The sequence below is a fragment of the Barbus barbus genome (genome assembly GCF_936440315.1).
Source record: "Barbus barbus genome assembly, chromosome: 36".
Taxonomy (NCBI): Eukaryota; Metazoa; Chordata; class Actinopteri; order Cypriniformes; family Cyprinidae; genus Barbus; species Barbus barbus.
Genome location: NC_136714.1, coordinates 16,271,316 through 16,288,675, shown reverse-complemented (window position 1 = coordinate 16,288,675; position 17,360 = coordinate 16,271,316). Strand labels below are relative to the sequence as shown.

At 41.9% G+C, this 17,360-nt stretch overlaps 1 protein-coding gene across 1 annotated transcript; it reads right to left on the bottom strand.

Moving 5' to 3' along the window:
• Window positions 1–5,168: 5,168 nt before the first annotated feature.
• LOC306856447 (odorant receptor 131-2-like) lies at window positions 5,169–6,125 on the bottom strand (the record flags this gene model as incomplete). The annotated part of the gene is made up of 1 exon (XM_079395742.1): window positions 5,169–6,125. The coding sequence occupies one exon, from the start codon at window positions 6,123–6,125 to the stop codon at window positions 5,169–5,171; it is 957 nt and encodes a 318-aa protein (XP_079251868.1).
• Window positions 6,126–17,360: the final 11,235 nt, after the last annotated feature.

Genomic DNA, 17,360 nt, shown 5'->3' with positions numbered 1-17,360 from the left:
CCATAACTGCCACAACCAGGTCTGCAAGTGCACTTATTCTTTCAGCAATGCCATGACATTTAATCCAAAGCTTGGATCCAGATTTACAGGTGCTGCAATGTGTTTTTGTTTTAAACGTAGCACCCCTCTCAAATATGACCTGAATTACATCACAGCATGACAATAGGCCTATATTATTTCTCTAGTTTCTCTTTCTGAAAGTTTCTACAGTTTCATGATTTAGGCCTAAAAATAAACCAAAGATAGTTTTTATTTTAGTATCTATCACTATTAGATACTAGTATAGTTATTGTTAATAATTAATTTTAGTTCCTTTCAGCAACTTTTCTGTATACCCCCCCCCCCCCCCACCACCACCACCTTTTATTTATTTATTTATTTATTTAAATTTGTCTTGGCATATATTTTATTTATATTTATTTAATGTTTATTTTAGTTCAAGTAATTAATACATTTTTTTATGGTTTTAATTTCAAATCCTGAAGGAAGACGTATTAAGTTCCAGGAGTTATCAAATTGATTTGCAAACAATACAGCCTTTTAGAAGAACTAAATGAAGAGTTCAGATGCAAAAGCCTCTAAGTACATCTGACCTTTTTCTTTAAAATTAACATTTCTTTCTGGCTACTATGTATAGGTTTCTATGTACAGTCGGGGTCAGAATTATTGGCACCCTTGGTAAATATGATCAAAGAAGGCTGTGAAAATTAATCTGCATTGTTAATCGTCTTGATCTTTTATTGAAAAAATTCACAAAAATCTAACCTTTCATTGAACTAAAACAATTGAAAATGGGGGAGAAGCTCATTATGAAATAAATGCTTTTCTCAAATACATGTTGGAAACAATTATTGGCACTCCTAGAAACTCTTATGAGTAAAATATCTCTGAAGTATATTCCCATTCATATTTACAATTTTGAGCACTCCAGGGTGATCATGAACATGAAATAATCCAGCCATGGCTTCCTGTTTCACAGAAATATAAATAGGAGGGGAAACAAAGCCCAAATTCCCTTAATCATCTATCACAATGAGAAAAACCAAAGAATATATTTCTGATGTGGAGTAAAAGATAATTGAGCTTCACAAATTAGTGAAGTGGCTTTAAGAAAAGAGCTAGAGCAGTGAAAATTCCCATTTCCACCATCAGGGCAATAATTAAGAATTTCCAATTAACATAAAATGTTATGAATCTGCATGGAAGAGGACGTGTGTCTATATCGTCCTAATGCACGGTGAGGAGGAGAATTTGAGTGGCCAAAGACTCTCCGAGGACCACAGCTGGAGAATTGTAGAGAAAGGTTGAGTTTTGGGGTCAGAAAACCAAACAAATAGTCAAACAGCCCCTACATAACCACATGTTATTTGGGAGAGTTTCAAGAAAAATTATCCTAGCTCATCCAAAAACAAACTCCAGAATATTCAGCTGTTTTTCAGACACGACTGGAACTTCAAATGGGACTGGCTTCTATGGCCAGATGAAACTAAAAAAATAGTTTTTAGCAGCAAACACTCAAGATGGGTTTGGTGCACACAGGGATAAAAAAGTACCCCATGTACAATATACTGCTGTATTTTTAATGTTGTGGGCCTATATTTCTGCTGGAGGTCCTGGATATCTTGTTTAGACTCATGGCATCATGGATTCTATCAAATACCAACAGATAAAAAAATCAATAAGTGACTGACTCTATTAGAAATCTTTTAATGGGCCATGTTTAGATCTTCCAACCATACAATAATCCAAACACAAACCTAAAAAAAAACACAAAAATGGGTCACTGAGCACAAAACCAAGCTTCTGCTATGGCCATTTCAACGCTATCTCACGGCAATTCGTATGTATTTTACGAGGTGGCTAATTCGTATGAATTCATACGACCTCACTCGTACGATTTAGGATGATTTGTCTAAACCCCAGTGATGAGTAGGTTTAGGGGCGGGGTTAGATGTAGGTCATTCGTACAAATTCATACGAATTGGCAACTCGTAAAATACGTACAATTAAGCAAAAATCTTATGAATTTGTACGAGTGAGGTTGTACGAATTAGCCACCTCGTAAAATATTTACGAATTGCCGTGAGATCGGGCTGGCCATTCCAGTCCTCTGACCTGAACCCTGTAGAAAATGAGTGAGGTGAACTGAACAGCAACATCATGGAGCTAAATCTGAAGGATCTGGAGTGATTCTGGATGAAGGAATGGTCTCTGATCTCTTGTCAGGAGTTCTCTAACCTCATCAGGCATTACAGGAGAAAATTTAGAGCTGTTCAACTAGCAAATGGAGGTTTCAAAAAGTATTGAATAAAAAGGTGCCGTTAATTGTGGCCAATGTGCATTAGAGAAAAACATTTATTTCATAATGATACCCCCCCCCCCCCCCATCTTAAATTCTTATTGTCCAATGAAAGGTTACATTATTGTGTTTTTTTAAATAAAAGATCAAAAGGATTAACAATGCAGATTAATTTTCACAGCCTTCTTTGATCATATTTACCAAGGGTGTCAATAATTCTGACCACGACTGTAAGTACTGGTATTTCTGAATGGGTTGAGGTTGGGATTTAGCAAATTTGAAGTGAAAGTACTTGATGAACATATATATATATTTTTTTTTTATTTGACCTTTATTTAACCAGGAAAATCTCTCTGAGATTAAAAATCTCTTTCACAGGATATATATACTGTGTGTGGAGAGCATTCACTCAGTATTGTTATCTCATTTTTGACCAAGATGGTTTTTAGAGGCTTTTGCATTGGAACTCTTCAAATGCCTTTTTCTTATGACTCTGTTGATGATTCACTTGCTCTGAATTACAAATCTGTTGGATGTCCAAGAAGTGAAGTGAGTCTTGTTAGATTAACCTCTCATTAAAAATGTGTTTGTGAAGGTTTTAGGCTCTGAGGACTATTAGTATAATCTAATCTCTGTCAGTCTTTATGGAAATGCCTATTCCCAAACAATCATGTAAAAACAAACACATTTTTCAGCACAAAAAGCGAACATAAATATTTAATTAACTTTGAGGCGAAGGGGAGTTCCAGTGGGGGTGTTTGTCTTGATACTCCAGAGCTTTCAAGTCACAAAAGATGCACTTTCTTTTCTAAAAAATCACAGAAGGGAAATATAATGATGCATTTTGAAAATGGAGATGCCATTTCATTAATGTCATCATGATGTTTTTTGTAATAATAGCTCAACTTTTGTAATAAAATCACAACTTTTTGTCAGTATTATTGTCATTTTCAAAAAGGAAACTTAAAAGTCTGTTTAAAACTTACTTGCCAATTATAAAATACTCTTCAAAGCTCTGAATTGTTTGTTTGTTTGTTTTTACAAATAATATATTCTAATGAATGTTCATGTATTAAGGCATGGTCTATGGAAAATAAGCCACGAATGGTTGATACCACAAACAGTATTATACATATTTTTTAATTTCATTATGTAGAATTAAAATCCATATAAATTGTGTAAGTGCAGTTTTACATATATTTCATATAAAAATAAAACATTAAACATTAATTAAAATAACACTAAACATTAAAGATACACAAATTGTATGGAATATTTCCAGTAAAACAGTAGATTTTATCAATTATCAATATATGAATTGCCTAAATCTATTTCATTTAAAAACTAAAATTTATGGACCATGGTAAATAATCACTTCATTTACCAGAATGCATGCTAATTTACTTTAATGTCAATTGCAAAATTGAGCAAATCAATAATATGAAATGAATATGATATAATATTAATATGACGTCTGTGGATACATATTCTTATATAAATATATTCTTGTCTAGATTTGGAATTGGATTGGAAAAGTCCTTTCAACTAAATAAAGTGTCTTGACAAGTGCTTTGTCAGAAATGTTGATAAAAATCTGATAAAATACCATAATATTGGAACTTTTATAAAGTTACATGTACTGGCAATTTGTGATTTAAGGAGAGTGTCAGTAACAGCTAGCTATTAACCTGTAGCATTTGGCTGCATTCCCACTGAAGCTAAAACCTGCAGGGGAATCTTAGGTTGCTGCAGAAAGTGGCATTAGGAAGGCAAGAGGTTTTCATCCTGCTCTTAATGCAATAGTATAGTGCTGATGACAATGTAAAAAGGCACTGCTGATCAAATGAGATGTTAAACAGCCTTGAACCCAAGGGTCTTAATAGTCCACAAAACTGGTTATTCTATCTTTTACGCACCATGTTGCTTCAAACCTGGATGACTTTCTTTCTTCTGTTGAACATAAACAAAGATATCTTGAAGAATGTTGCTTAACCAGTTTTGGTTACAATGCAAACTGAAACTCTTTGGTTACCAACATTCTTCAAAATATTTTCTTTGTGTTCTCCAAACGAAAGCAAGTCATACTCGTTTAGAACGACATAAGGGTGAGTAAAAGATGCCAGAATATTCAGTTTTGGTTGGACTATCCCCAGTCTCACTGCCACAAAGCAAATGTAATTTTACAGAGAATACACAGGTGTTCATATTTGACCTCTAATAAAAGCCTAACAATGCATTTATTACAAAGTGGTTAGCCACTGCTTTTGAGTCTGGGCCTTGTCATACCAAATCTGTTTTCCCTCTGTCAGTTATATTAAATATTCATAATAACATTGCTGTTTTTGTTCATGTGATGTTTGAAAAACAAGTTTCCTCAATGGTCACGCAAAAGATCCACTGGGACAGTGGTGAAAAGATGTAGAGAACACGTCAAAAATGGCAAAATCAGTCATTTAGAAAAAAAGAACCGCAAATTACAAAATCCAAAATGAGAAGCATCTCATTCTACATAAACTCTCTATTTTGTTTCTCTCATGGTTTTAATTTCTCTCCTGACAGACAAGTGAGTCTGGCCTCTACTTACAGTACATCAGAGTTCATTTAGATGTCAATTCTGCTTGAAACAGATAAAATGACTAAAGCATAAGCTGTAACAATTTTCATGTCACATGACCAGAAAATGTGCAAAAATGAGCAAACACAAAACATCGATGATCAAACAGATTGCAAAAATGTTTGCAGGTTAGTTATTTTAGTCTGATTCATTTTATTAAACACAATTTAATCTCAAATGATTATCTCCATGTTCAGGAACATATCCAATATATTTCAGTTCAGTACCTAAGTGCTAATGTTTAAACCACTGATATTAAACGTGTTGCTCTATGACAAATGGTTTGACTTTGCCTTTACCAAAAGTGAAGTAGTATTTAAATAAACAGCTGAAGGCCTGGTCTCTCAGGCCATATATAAGAGGACTTAAACATTTGGGGAAAATGATAAACATTAAAAAGCAAAAATACATCACATTCAGTGAAGTTATATAGTCAGTATAAACAAAAATAGCTTCTTGGATAACTCCAACTAAAATAGACGCAGCACAGAGTCCCAGTTGTATTAGATGCAGAAGAACAGTCTTGTTGGCTTTTTTAGCTGACATTTTATCACAGGCGGCTATTTTAGCCACAGCTGCTATAGAGGCGTAAGTAAAGATAATAACAAAACACACAGACACAAAAAATATACATGTGAAAGCTATTTCAAGTTTCTTATAGATCTGAAGTCGGAAAAGAGTGGTTCTTGAGCAGAATACATTCATCACTGTGTTTGTAGAATCAATCGCATAGAAAATAATCATCTCAGACAAGCACTGAATCAAACCCAACATCCAAACAACACCGATAGCTATGTGAGTTTTTCTGTAACTGGTGATTTCTGCATGTCTGAGAGGAAAGCAGATGGCCACATACCTCTCCAGTGACATTAAAGCCAGATTTAGAGTAGAAACCTGAAAGAGAGCTTGTGCAGCAATGAGAAGAACAAGACAGACATTTTTCATAATTAAAATCCTACTGACAGCACATATATACAACATTACACTCATAAAGAGATTGAGTGTATCGACCCAAAGCATGTGACCAAACAGAATATAGCGAGATGTTTCCTGAAAAACAGTCTTTTTCCTCAAAGTGAAGAGCATGACCCCGTTGACATAGAGGAAAATGACACATGGGGTCACAAACAAAAATGCCTTCATTGGTACATCTCGATTCAGAACCAACAGAGGCTGAGTGATGTTAGTTTTAGATTCATTCAAATTAGACATCTTCAAAAGCATAAGACATCAGATCAAGATGCTGTTACAGAACACTGAATAGAATAATACTGCAATCTTCAGCATGCGCTTCCCTTCCAGGTGCTGTTAACAGCACAGGTCACATTTTAAATACCGTTAAACTGAATCCCAGTGGGTGATTTGTGTATGTGCATCACAAAGACCTAGGTTGTGCATTTCACTAATAGCTGTCAGACAGCAGCCTTTGCCCCTCCTTGAGAAAACAAATACTCTATGCAATGTGACTGCAATTACTTCATTGTCTTTGTTATATTTATCATTTTTAGCTCATATTTCACTAATAAAAACATTCTGTCTACCATTGTGCTTTAATGATGATGGTTCTTTCAACAGCACTAGTTACCGAATCACCAATGAAAACAAAAACAACATTTAATGCCACTTAAATGAACAGGGATTAGATAAGGGATTTAATAGAAATTAATAATATGATATGAACATGAATAGTCTACATCAAGAGGAAATATTTTATACTTCAACTGCGACATCTAGAACTTGGCTTCTGCTAAAGCAAGTTTATACTTATATAGCAAACTCATAACATAAAGATAAAATAAAATAATAAAATAAATGGAAAAATTAAATTATTCTTTTAAATATGAAACTAAAACCAGCAGGTGACTTTGGTGCAGCGAATAACATCTGTGCTAATATTCGATAAAATAAAGGACATCATATTATATTGCTTACATCATGCTATACCTATTAAAAACAAGAACTCATATAGGGACATTTTTGCTCCATAACTTGAAGCACAAAAACTGTATGAGGGTAATTTTTGTACTTTCTCACTTGGTAGCTGTTGATGTTGCAATGAACACATTGCCACTTGTTGATAAAATTGATGAATGTAAATTTCACTTATGACATAACTATTAAAAGAAGACTAAATGGAGATCAACAAGAGGTAGGCCAAGATAATGTCTACTTGTAGACTACTGTTCAAAAGTTTTGCCAAATATTATTTCAATATACAATAACTGTTTTTTATTTGAATGTAATTTATTCCAGATGGTAATGCTGAATTTTCAGCATCATTACTGCAGTCTTCAGTGTCACATGATCCTTCATTCTATCATTCTACTATACTGATTTGCTGCTTAAGAAACATTTATTATTATTATCAATGATAATATATTTGTAAAAGCTGTGATACATTTGTTTTTCAGGATACTTTTACAGAAGTGTATGTTTAATTCTCATAATGTGAGGTACCAAGACTGTCAGTCAATCAATCAATCAATCAATCAATCAATCAATCAATCAATGTGATGCTCAGTGTTGTACATTAGTATCATGTCATGTCACTTTCCTTTATATAGCACTTCATACAACACAAAGCAGCTTCACAGTGATAAACCAGAAAACTAGCAGAATCAATTATATAAATTATTTGTTCTGTTCAGATAGGGCTGCATAGTGAATTATATTTGAATAATGCTAGATGCATAATACATTTGACAACGTCTTCTATGAAGGAGCTGAATCTGTAGTCAAATTGGTGAGGGTCTACTGCTCTTATAATGAAGGCCCTGATGTAACTGTACATGAAAGTCACTTGACTTGACTGTTCATTATCTTTTACACACTGTAGCTTAGTTGTAAGTTGGATGACAGCTTAATAGCAGGTTTTTTAGATGAAAACCGCTAAATAAGGTCTGATAACATTTTTGGTCAGTGATGACTGTTTTATTTTCTGTCGTAACAGCTGTCACATTTCTGCACGAATAGTTGCAAAAAACATAAATTAAAAGAAAACGATAATAAATACAATACACTTTCTTGTGGCCATACTCTACAGAGCAAAAAATTAGGGACATATGACATACAACAATGTCTGTTTATGAAGAAAAAAGTATTTTCTTAATCCTTACTTGTGTCCCAGTTTTAACCAGTAAAACATCTAAACAGAATTTAACACTAAAATAAGTTTACAGTGTTTTACAATGAAATCTGGTTTGTAAAGAATGCTGCAAAGTGTAGTGTGATCAGGGCTTAACAAAGACATTTCATAAAAATAAATCAGATGGCCAGAATAAATATGACTGATAGACTGATAGAATAAATTGCATGGATGCATTGAAAAGGAGATACAGCAGAACATTGAGTTGCATTGAGTCAAACAGTATAGATAAACTCTTTTAACACACACGGACAAGAAATTGTTCATAGAACTGTATTGGTATAAAACAAAGCAATGATGGAAAGATGAAAATAAAAAACTATACAATATTACAGACCATTCAGCAACAGCTATGGTGTAAACTCTAGTAATTGTATAAGATCAGTAAAAGGAAAAGCTGCAAAACTTGCACAAACACATCACGTGAGTTTTGTTGATGAACACATAATTGACATGCTGCATAAAATGCTTTAATTGTTGCATATTATATATATGTATATGTATGCATATATATCTTCTCCTATAGTATTACATCAATCTCTCCAGTACTTCTTTTTAGCTGCTCGGACTATTCTTCAGTACATCAGTGCTTCAGTCACAATCCAGTGTTGCCACCCGCCGAACCTTGGAAAACTCCTGACCGTTCCACCTCTATCGGTGTTGACAGAGAATTGCACCCTCAGATCCTATTTAATAATAATGAGCCTTATGAATTATTAAGAAGATTGAATACATGGGTGGTGATAGCACAGTGGATAAGACACATGCCTTTGGTGTGAGAGACCCGGGTTCGAATCCACTGTGAGACACCAATGTGTCCCTGAGCAAGACACTTAACCCCTAGTTGCTCCAGAGGCGTGCGACCTCTGACATATATAGCAATTGTAAGTCGCTTTGGATAAAAGCATCAGCTAAATGAATAAATGTAAATGTACATAGCGAATTACACTACTACTAAATATTTAAAAAATAATTCCTTTTAAGTGTCATTAAGTGTCACTTAAGTTTAATTAAGTATTGTTTAAACAGTATAATAATAATAATTAATAATTATGATGATACTGCCTAAATGATACTGATGAGATAACCTTAAGAGGCCTCATTTTTATACAAATTTTCTTTTAGTCTGTGGTTATTAAATGCTTTGACAAAAGAATCTAATGGTAAACTTTTTTGTTTGTTTGTTTACGATTCTACCCCACCATTACAAGATCCATTTAAAATACTGATTTGTTTCAACCCAACTTTGGATCAAATATGGACTAACCTAGCTAAATTTTTACATTAAATTGTTTACAAAATTTGGGTTAGTTCATATTTGACACAAAGTTGGCTTAAAACAACCAAGCATTTTAGAGTGTTACACAGCATTTTGTTAATGATCTGTAAGCCTCTTTTTGTTCATATATGCATTTAGTTTTATTTTCTCTGTCTCTAGCAGTCAAAATGTAGGCTTACTTACTGCCATAACTGCCACAACCAGTCCTTGCACTGCCATAACTGCCACAACCAGGTCTGCAAGTGCACTTATTCTTTCAGCAATGCCATGACATTTAATCCAAAGCTTGGATCCAGATTTACAGGTGCTGCAATGTGTTTTTGTTTTAAACGTAGCACCCCTCTCAAATATGACCTGAATTACATCACAGCATGACAATAGGCCTATATTATTTCTCTAGTTTCTCTTTCTGAAAGTTTCTACAGTTTCATGATTTAGGCCTAAAAATAAACCAAAGATAGTTTTTATTTTAGTATCTATCACTATTAGATACTAGTATAGTTATTGTTAATAATTAATTTTAGTTCCTTTCAGCAACTTTTCTGTATACCCCCCCCCCCCCCCCCCCCCCCCCCACCACCACCTTTTATTTATTTATTTATTTATTTAAATTTGTCTTGGCATATATTTTATTTATATTTATTTAATGTTTATTTTAGTTCAAGTAATTAATACATTTTTTTATGGTTTTAATTTCAAATCCTGAAGGAAGACGTATTAAGTTCCAGGAGTTATCAAATTGATTTGCAAACAATACAGCCTTTTAGAAGAACTAAATGAAGAGTTCAGATGCAAAAGCCTCTAAGTACATCTGACCTTTTTCTTTAAAATTAACATTTCTTTCTGGCTACTATGTATAGGTTTCTATGTACAGTCGGGGTCAGAATTATTGGCACCCTTGGTAAATATGATCAAAGAAGGCTGTGAAAATTAATCTGCATTGTTAATCGTCTTGATCTTTTATTGAAAAAATTCACAAAAATCTAACCTTTCATTGAACTAAAACAATTGAAAATGGGGGAGAAGCTCATTATGAAATAAATGCTTTTCTCAAATACATGTTGGAAACAATTATTGGCACTCCTAGAAACTCTTATGAGTAAAATATCTCTGAAGTATATTCCCATTCATATTTACAATTTTGAGCACTCCAGGGTGATCATGAACATGAAATAATCCAGCCATGGCTTCCTGTTTCACAGAAATATAAATAGGAGGGGAAACAAAGCCCAAATTCCCTTAATCATCTATCACAATGAGAAAAACCAAAGAATATATTTCTGATGTGGAGTAAAAGATAATTGAGCTTCACAAATTAGTGAAGTGGCTTTAAGAAAAGAGCTAGAGCAGTGAAAATTCCCATTTCCACCATCAGGGCAATAATTAAGAATTTCCAATTAACATAAAATGTTATGAATCTGCATGGAAGAGGACGTGTGTCTATATCGTCCTAATGCACGGTGAGGAGGAGAATTTGAGTGGCCAAAGACTCTCCGAGGACCACAGCTGGAGAATTGTAGAGAAAGGTTGAGTTTTGGGGTCAGAAAACCAAACAAATAGTCAAACAGCCCCTACATAACCACATGTTATTTGGGAGAGTTTCAAGAAAAATTATCCTAGCTCATCCAAAAACAAACTCCAGAATATTCAGCTGTTTTTCAGACACGACTGGAACTTCAAATGGGACTGGCTTCTATGGCCAGATGAAACTAAAAAAATAGTTTTTAGCAGCAAACACTCAAGATGGGTTTGGTGCACACAGGGATAAAAAAGTACCCCATGTACAATATACTGCTGTATTTTTAATGTTGTGGGCCTATATTTCTGCTGGAGGTCCTGGATATCTTGTTTAGACTCATGGCATCATGGATTCTATCAAATACCAACAGATAAAAAAATCAATAAGTGACTGACTCTATTAGAAATCTTTTAATGGGCCATGTTTAGATCTTCCAACCATACAATAATCCAAACACAAACCTAAAAAAAAACACAAAAATGGGTCACTGAGCACAAAACGTACCAGGTTACGTATGTAACCCAGGTTCCCTGAAGGGAACGAGAGCTACGTCCGAAGACGCTATGGGAACGCTATCAGCGTAACCGGCGCTCTGAATATTTTATACAACAGTCTAATGGATGGGCGAGGCGTCACGGGCGGGGTGACGTCACGACCAGGAAGTTATATAAGCACGTGCGGCGGAGCCGGCATCAGCTTCAAGTCATGAAGCAAGCGCTGGCAGGGATGCCGGAAGTGTGGCTCGGGACGTAGCTCTCGTTCCCTTCAGGGAACCTGGGTTACATACGTAACCTGGTACGTTCCCTTCCAGGAACTTCGAGCTACGTCCGAAGACGCTATGGGAACGCAATACCAACGCCGCCAGACTGACAAGTCCCTGCCTAGTGTCAGGCTGAAAGGACGGAGGAGCCTGGAGTGGCTCTGATGTCGAGGTTGTAAAACCTGGCGAATGTCAGGGGCGTGGACCATCCAGCAGCGTTGCAGATATCTTGCATGGAGACACCTGCCCAGAAGGCCTTGGAGGCCGCCACACCTCGGGTCGAGTGCGCTCTGACTCCCAGCGGCGGGGGAAGGTCAGAGGTCTCGTACGCCAGATTGATGGCATCCACTATCCACCTGCTAAGAGTGGGCTTCGAAGCTGGAAGACCCCTCTTAGGCGGACCAAAGCACACGAGCAATTGGTCCGTCTTTCTCCACAGGGCAGCTCTGTGGATGTATGCGTCCAGTGCTCGCACTGGACACACACAGTTGTGCCTTTCCTGGTCGGGCTCCCTGAAGGGAGGAGGACAGAAGGCCTGGAGTACGACCGGCTGTGGTACGACCGTCAGAACCTTCGGTATGTACCCCGCACGGGGGTAGAGGAAGACTTTCGCCGAACCGGGCGCAAAGTCGATATGCGAAGGGGCCACAGATAGGGCCTGGAGGTCACTCACCCTCCTCAGAGAGGTGATAGCCAGCAGGAAGACGGTCTTGATCGTGAGGAGTCTATCAGTTATCTCCCCGAGAGGCTCAAAGGGTGCTCTGCCCATAGCCTCTAGTACCACCGCCAGGTCCCACGTGGGGACACGGGGCCGTACAGGCGGCCTCAGCCTCAGCGCACCGCGGAGGAAACGTGTAACCAGGGGGTGTCTGCCCACTGACTGGCCACTGATAAGGGCGTGGTACGACGAGATAGCTGCCACGTAGACCTTAATAGTGGAGTGGGTTAACCCTGCGGAGAAGCGGGCCTGCAGGAACTCCAGAACTGCGCGGATCGGGCAGTTGACTGGGTCGAGCTGGCGGTCTCCGCACCATGAAGTGAAGAGTTTCCACTTCAAGGCGTACAGTTTCCTCGTAGAGGGAGCTCTGGATTGGAGGATGGTCTCGACAACCTCGGTTGACAGACCGGAAGCTATGAGTTGTGCCCCCTCAGGGGCCACACCCACAGCCTCCAGCACTCCGGGCGGGGGTGCACAAGGGTGCCCCCGGCCTGTGAGAGGAGATCGCTCCTGATCGGTACCGGCCACGGGGTGCCGTCGAGGAGGGAAATCAGATCCGAGAACCATACTCGGCCCAGCCAGAACGGCGCTACTAACAGTAGGCTTACCGCGTCCCGGCGCACTCTCGCCAAAACTCCCGGGAGCAGAGCGATCGGGGGGAAGGCGTACAGACGAAGCCTCGGCCAGGTCTGTACCATAGCATCCAGTCCCAGAGGCGCTGGAGGAGCTAGAGAGAACCAAAGGGGACATTGCGCAGACTCTCGAGTCGCAAAGAGGTCCACCTGTGCTTGGCCAAAGACCTTCCAAATCTGCTTCACCACCTGGGGGTGAAGCATCCATTCCCCGGGCCTCGGCCCCTGTCTCGACAGGACGTCTGCTCCGACGTTGAGATACCCAGGAATGTGCAGAGCTCTCAATGATAGGAGCTTGCCCTGGGACCACACAAGGATCTGGTGTGCCAGCTTGTACAAGGGGCGCGACCGCAGACCTCCTTGGTGGTTGATGTAAGAGACCACTGCCGTGCTGTCGGTGCGGACCAGCACGTGGCGATCTCTCAAGTCTGGGAGGAAGTGCTTGAGAGCACGGAACACAGCTAGGATCTCTAGCCAGTTGATATGCCACGTCAGGTGGCGACCACTCCACAGACCGCGGGCAGGGTGGCCACTCATGACCGCACCCCAACCGGTGAGGGAGGCGTCCGTCGCTAGCGAGACGCGGCGACAAGGAGCTCCCAGCGCCGGGCCCTGGGACAAGAACCAGGGTTTCCTCCACATTTCTAAGGCACGGATACAGCGCCGTGATAACTTGACAGCGCGGAGCGAGTTTCCCCTCAGGGAGACCCCCCTGGTCTTGAGCCACCACTGTAGGGGCCTCATGTACAGCAGGCCAGAAGGAATCACGCTGGACGCAGCTGCCATGAGCCCAAGCAGCCTCTGAAACTGCTTGACAGTGAATGGCTGGCCTTCTCGCACTCTCCTGACTGCCGTGAGGATCGACTCGATCCGAGCAGGGGTCAAACGAGCCTGCATCGTGGTCGAATCCCACACCACGCCTAGATAAGTGGTTCTCTGAGCTGGAGAAAGCACACTCTTCTTGGCGTTTAGTCTTAACCCCAAATCTTTCATGTGGGCAAGAACGACATCTCGATGCCGAACTGCCAACTGCTCTGATTGAGCAAAAATCAACCAATCGTCGATATAATTTAGTATGCGGATGCCTTGCAGTCGCAACGGGACCAGTGCCGCATCCACACACTTGGTGAAAGTGCGGGGTGAGAGTGCTAGGCCGAAGGGAAGAACCCGATACTGGTACGCTTTGCCCCCGAAAGCGAACCTCAGGAACTTCCTGTGAGAGGGAATGATGGACACATGGAAATAGGCGTCTTTGAGGTCTATCGTGACAAACCAGTCCTCGGACCTGATTTGGGACACGATCTGCTTGACCGTCAACATCTTGAACTTCAGCGGTCTGACTGAGAGGTTCAAGAGACGCAAGTCCAGTATGGGCCTGAGCCCTCCATCCCTCTTCGGAACAATGAAGTACCGGCTGTAGAAGCCGGTGTGCACTTCGTGAAGTGGAACCAACTCTATGGCTTCCTTTTTCAGCAAAGTGTTGACTTCCTGTTCCAGGACCAGAGCCTGCTCGGGGCGGACCGTAGTCACGCAGACCCCGTTGAACCGCGGGGGCGGCCCATCGAACTGGATGGAATAGCCAGCCTCTACCGTGCGCAGGACCCAGAGAGACACGTTCGGCAGCCGTTGCCAGGCCGCCAAACGATCTACTAAGGGAATCAGTCTCTCGAGACTGACCTCTGGTGTTAGAGAAGCGGCCAGACCGCTGTCTTGCTGGAGCGTACCGGCAGGGGACGCGTAGTCTGGCGGCTGGGGCGAGTCTCTCAGGCCCGCTGAGATCACAGGCGGTAGAACCTGAGGATAGTACTCGCTGGGACCTGCTGTGCCCTGGAACTGCAGGGTTGGCAGACAGATCCCCGGAGGGCACCGAGGGGAGACGGTCACCGTGAGCTGCGGTGTGAGTCGCTCCACCCCAGTAGGGGTCACCCTCCGAAGTCCTGGGACTTGCCCATCAGGACTTCCTTGCCGCGGACCTCTTGGCTGCCAAGACATCCCTCAGGTCTGTCTTGGGTTTTGAGGCCCCCGGCGCGGAGCGCCGCTGCCCTCGGCTCCGCCTCGGGGGAGCACGAGAGGCGACGCTCTCCTTCTGCGCAGCCCTGTGCGAGGAACTAGTATGCGGAGGAGGCTGCTCCCGCCCAGCAGCCTCCAGAGTTAGAGAGCGGCGGGGGAGGAACCGCCGAAACGCCTCCGCTTGCCTACGGGCCTCCTGAAACCTGTCGACGACGGTACCCACGGCGTCGCCGAACAGGCCAGAAGGCTGAAGCGGGGCGTCCAGGAGGCAGACCCTGTCCTTCTCCTTAATGTCGGACAGGGTCAGCCACAAATGCCTCTCCGTTGTCACCATAGCTGCCATGGAGCGGCCGATAGCACGGGCCGACTCCTTGGTGGCGCGGAGAGCCAAATCGGCGGTTCTCCTGAGCTCTGAGATATCCTCAGCTCTGACATCCCCCAGCTCATCTAAATCCTTCAGCAGTTCGGCCTGGTACGCCTGCAACACCGCCATCGTGTGCAGACACGCACCAGCCTGTCCTGCTGCCGCATACCCCTTGCCCACCAGGGATGATGTGGTGCGCAGAGGCCTGGTGGGCAGGGTAGGAGCCTTCAAGGACGATGCTGTGGAAGGAGACAGATAGCCCGCCAGCGTCTGCTCAATCCGGGGCATCGCCCTATATCCACGCCCGTCCAATTCCCGTACATTACCGTAGTAATCTGACGCGGGAATGAAAGGGCGGGATGTATATGGTTTCACCCACGATCTCGACACCTCGGTGTGGAGATCGGGGAAAAACGGAAGGCTCCTGCGAGGAGGTGGCGGCCGCGAGCGCAGGAAACGCTCGTCCAGCAGGCTGGACCGCGGCACAGTTGTTCTCTCGGGGGGCCAACTGATGTCAAGCTTGGCCACTGCCCGAGTTGCCACCTCCAAAAGCTCCTCGTATTGGGGCGAGAGAGGCGGCGCAACCTCTTCAACGCTCGTCACATCAATCTCCTCGGAGGAAGATAGACGAAGCGCTGAGTCCTCATCTCGGGGGGAAGTAACCGCTTCCCCGAGAGACGGGACACCAGATCTGGCGGATACGGGAGGAGATAGAGACATGCCCGTCTCACTCCCGCCAGCCAGATCAGCCTGCGAGCCCCACGAGTGTAGCAGCCGCTCTGCCTCGGCAGCAGCGGGGCCAGCACCGCGTGGGAGGCTCGCGAAGGCTCCCTTCTCGAAGAGAGCCTTCCGGGTGCGGAGTGTGTGCAGCGGGAGCCGCTCACAGTGCAGGCAACCAGCTCCCTCGAGAGCTGATGCCGCATGCTCCGCACCCAAACAGACCACGCACAGGCTGTGTGTGTCTCCACTCGTGATGTAACGAGGGCAGGGACTGACACACAACCTGAAACGCGATCTGGGATCGCCCCTAGTCTTTGCCTTAGCTTTAGGCATTTTTCCCTGGCTTTCCAAGACAGACAACACCAAATAAGACTCACAAGACAAAGAATCAGACTGACAATACACAGAGCGCTTGCTGAATGACAAAAAGCTGATGCCGGCTCCGCCGCACGTGCTTATATAACTTCCTGGTCGTGACGTCACCCCGCCCGTGACGCCTCGCCCATCCATTAGACTGTTGTATAAAATATTCAGAGCGCCGGTTACGCTGATAGCGTTCCCATAGCGTCTTCGGACGTAGCTCGAAGTTCCTGGAAGGGAACCAAGCTTCTGCTATGGCCATTTCAACGCTATCTCACGGCAATTCGTATGTATTTTACGAGGTGGCTAATTCGTATGAATTCATACGACCTCACTCGTACGATTTAGGATGATTTGTCTAAACCCCAGTGATGAGTAGGTTTAGGGGCGGGGTTAGATGTAGGTCATTCGTACAAATTCATACGAATTGGCAACTCGTAAAATACGTACAATTAAGCAAAAATCTTATGAATTTGTACGAGTGAGGTTGTATGAATTAGCCACCTCGTAAAATATTTACGAATTGCCGTGAGATCGGGCTGGCCATTCCAGTCCTCTGACCTGAACCCTGTAGAAAATGAGTGAGGTGAACTGAACAGCAACATCATGGAGCTAAATCTGAAGGATCTGGAGTGATTCTGGATGAAGGAATGGTCTCTGATCTCTTGTCAGGAGTTCTCTAACCTCATCAGGCATTACAGGAGAAAATTTAGAGCTGTTCAACTAGCAAATGGAGGTTTCAAAAAGTATTGAATAAAAAGGTGCCGTTAATTGTGGCCAATGTGCATTAGAGAAAAACATTTATTTCATAATGATACCCCCCCCCCCCCCCCCCCATCTTAAATTCTTATTGTCCAATGAAAGGTTACATTATTGTGTTTTTTTAAATAAAAGATCAAAAGGATTAACAATGCAGATTAATTTTCACAGCCTTCTTTGA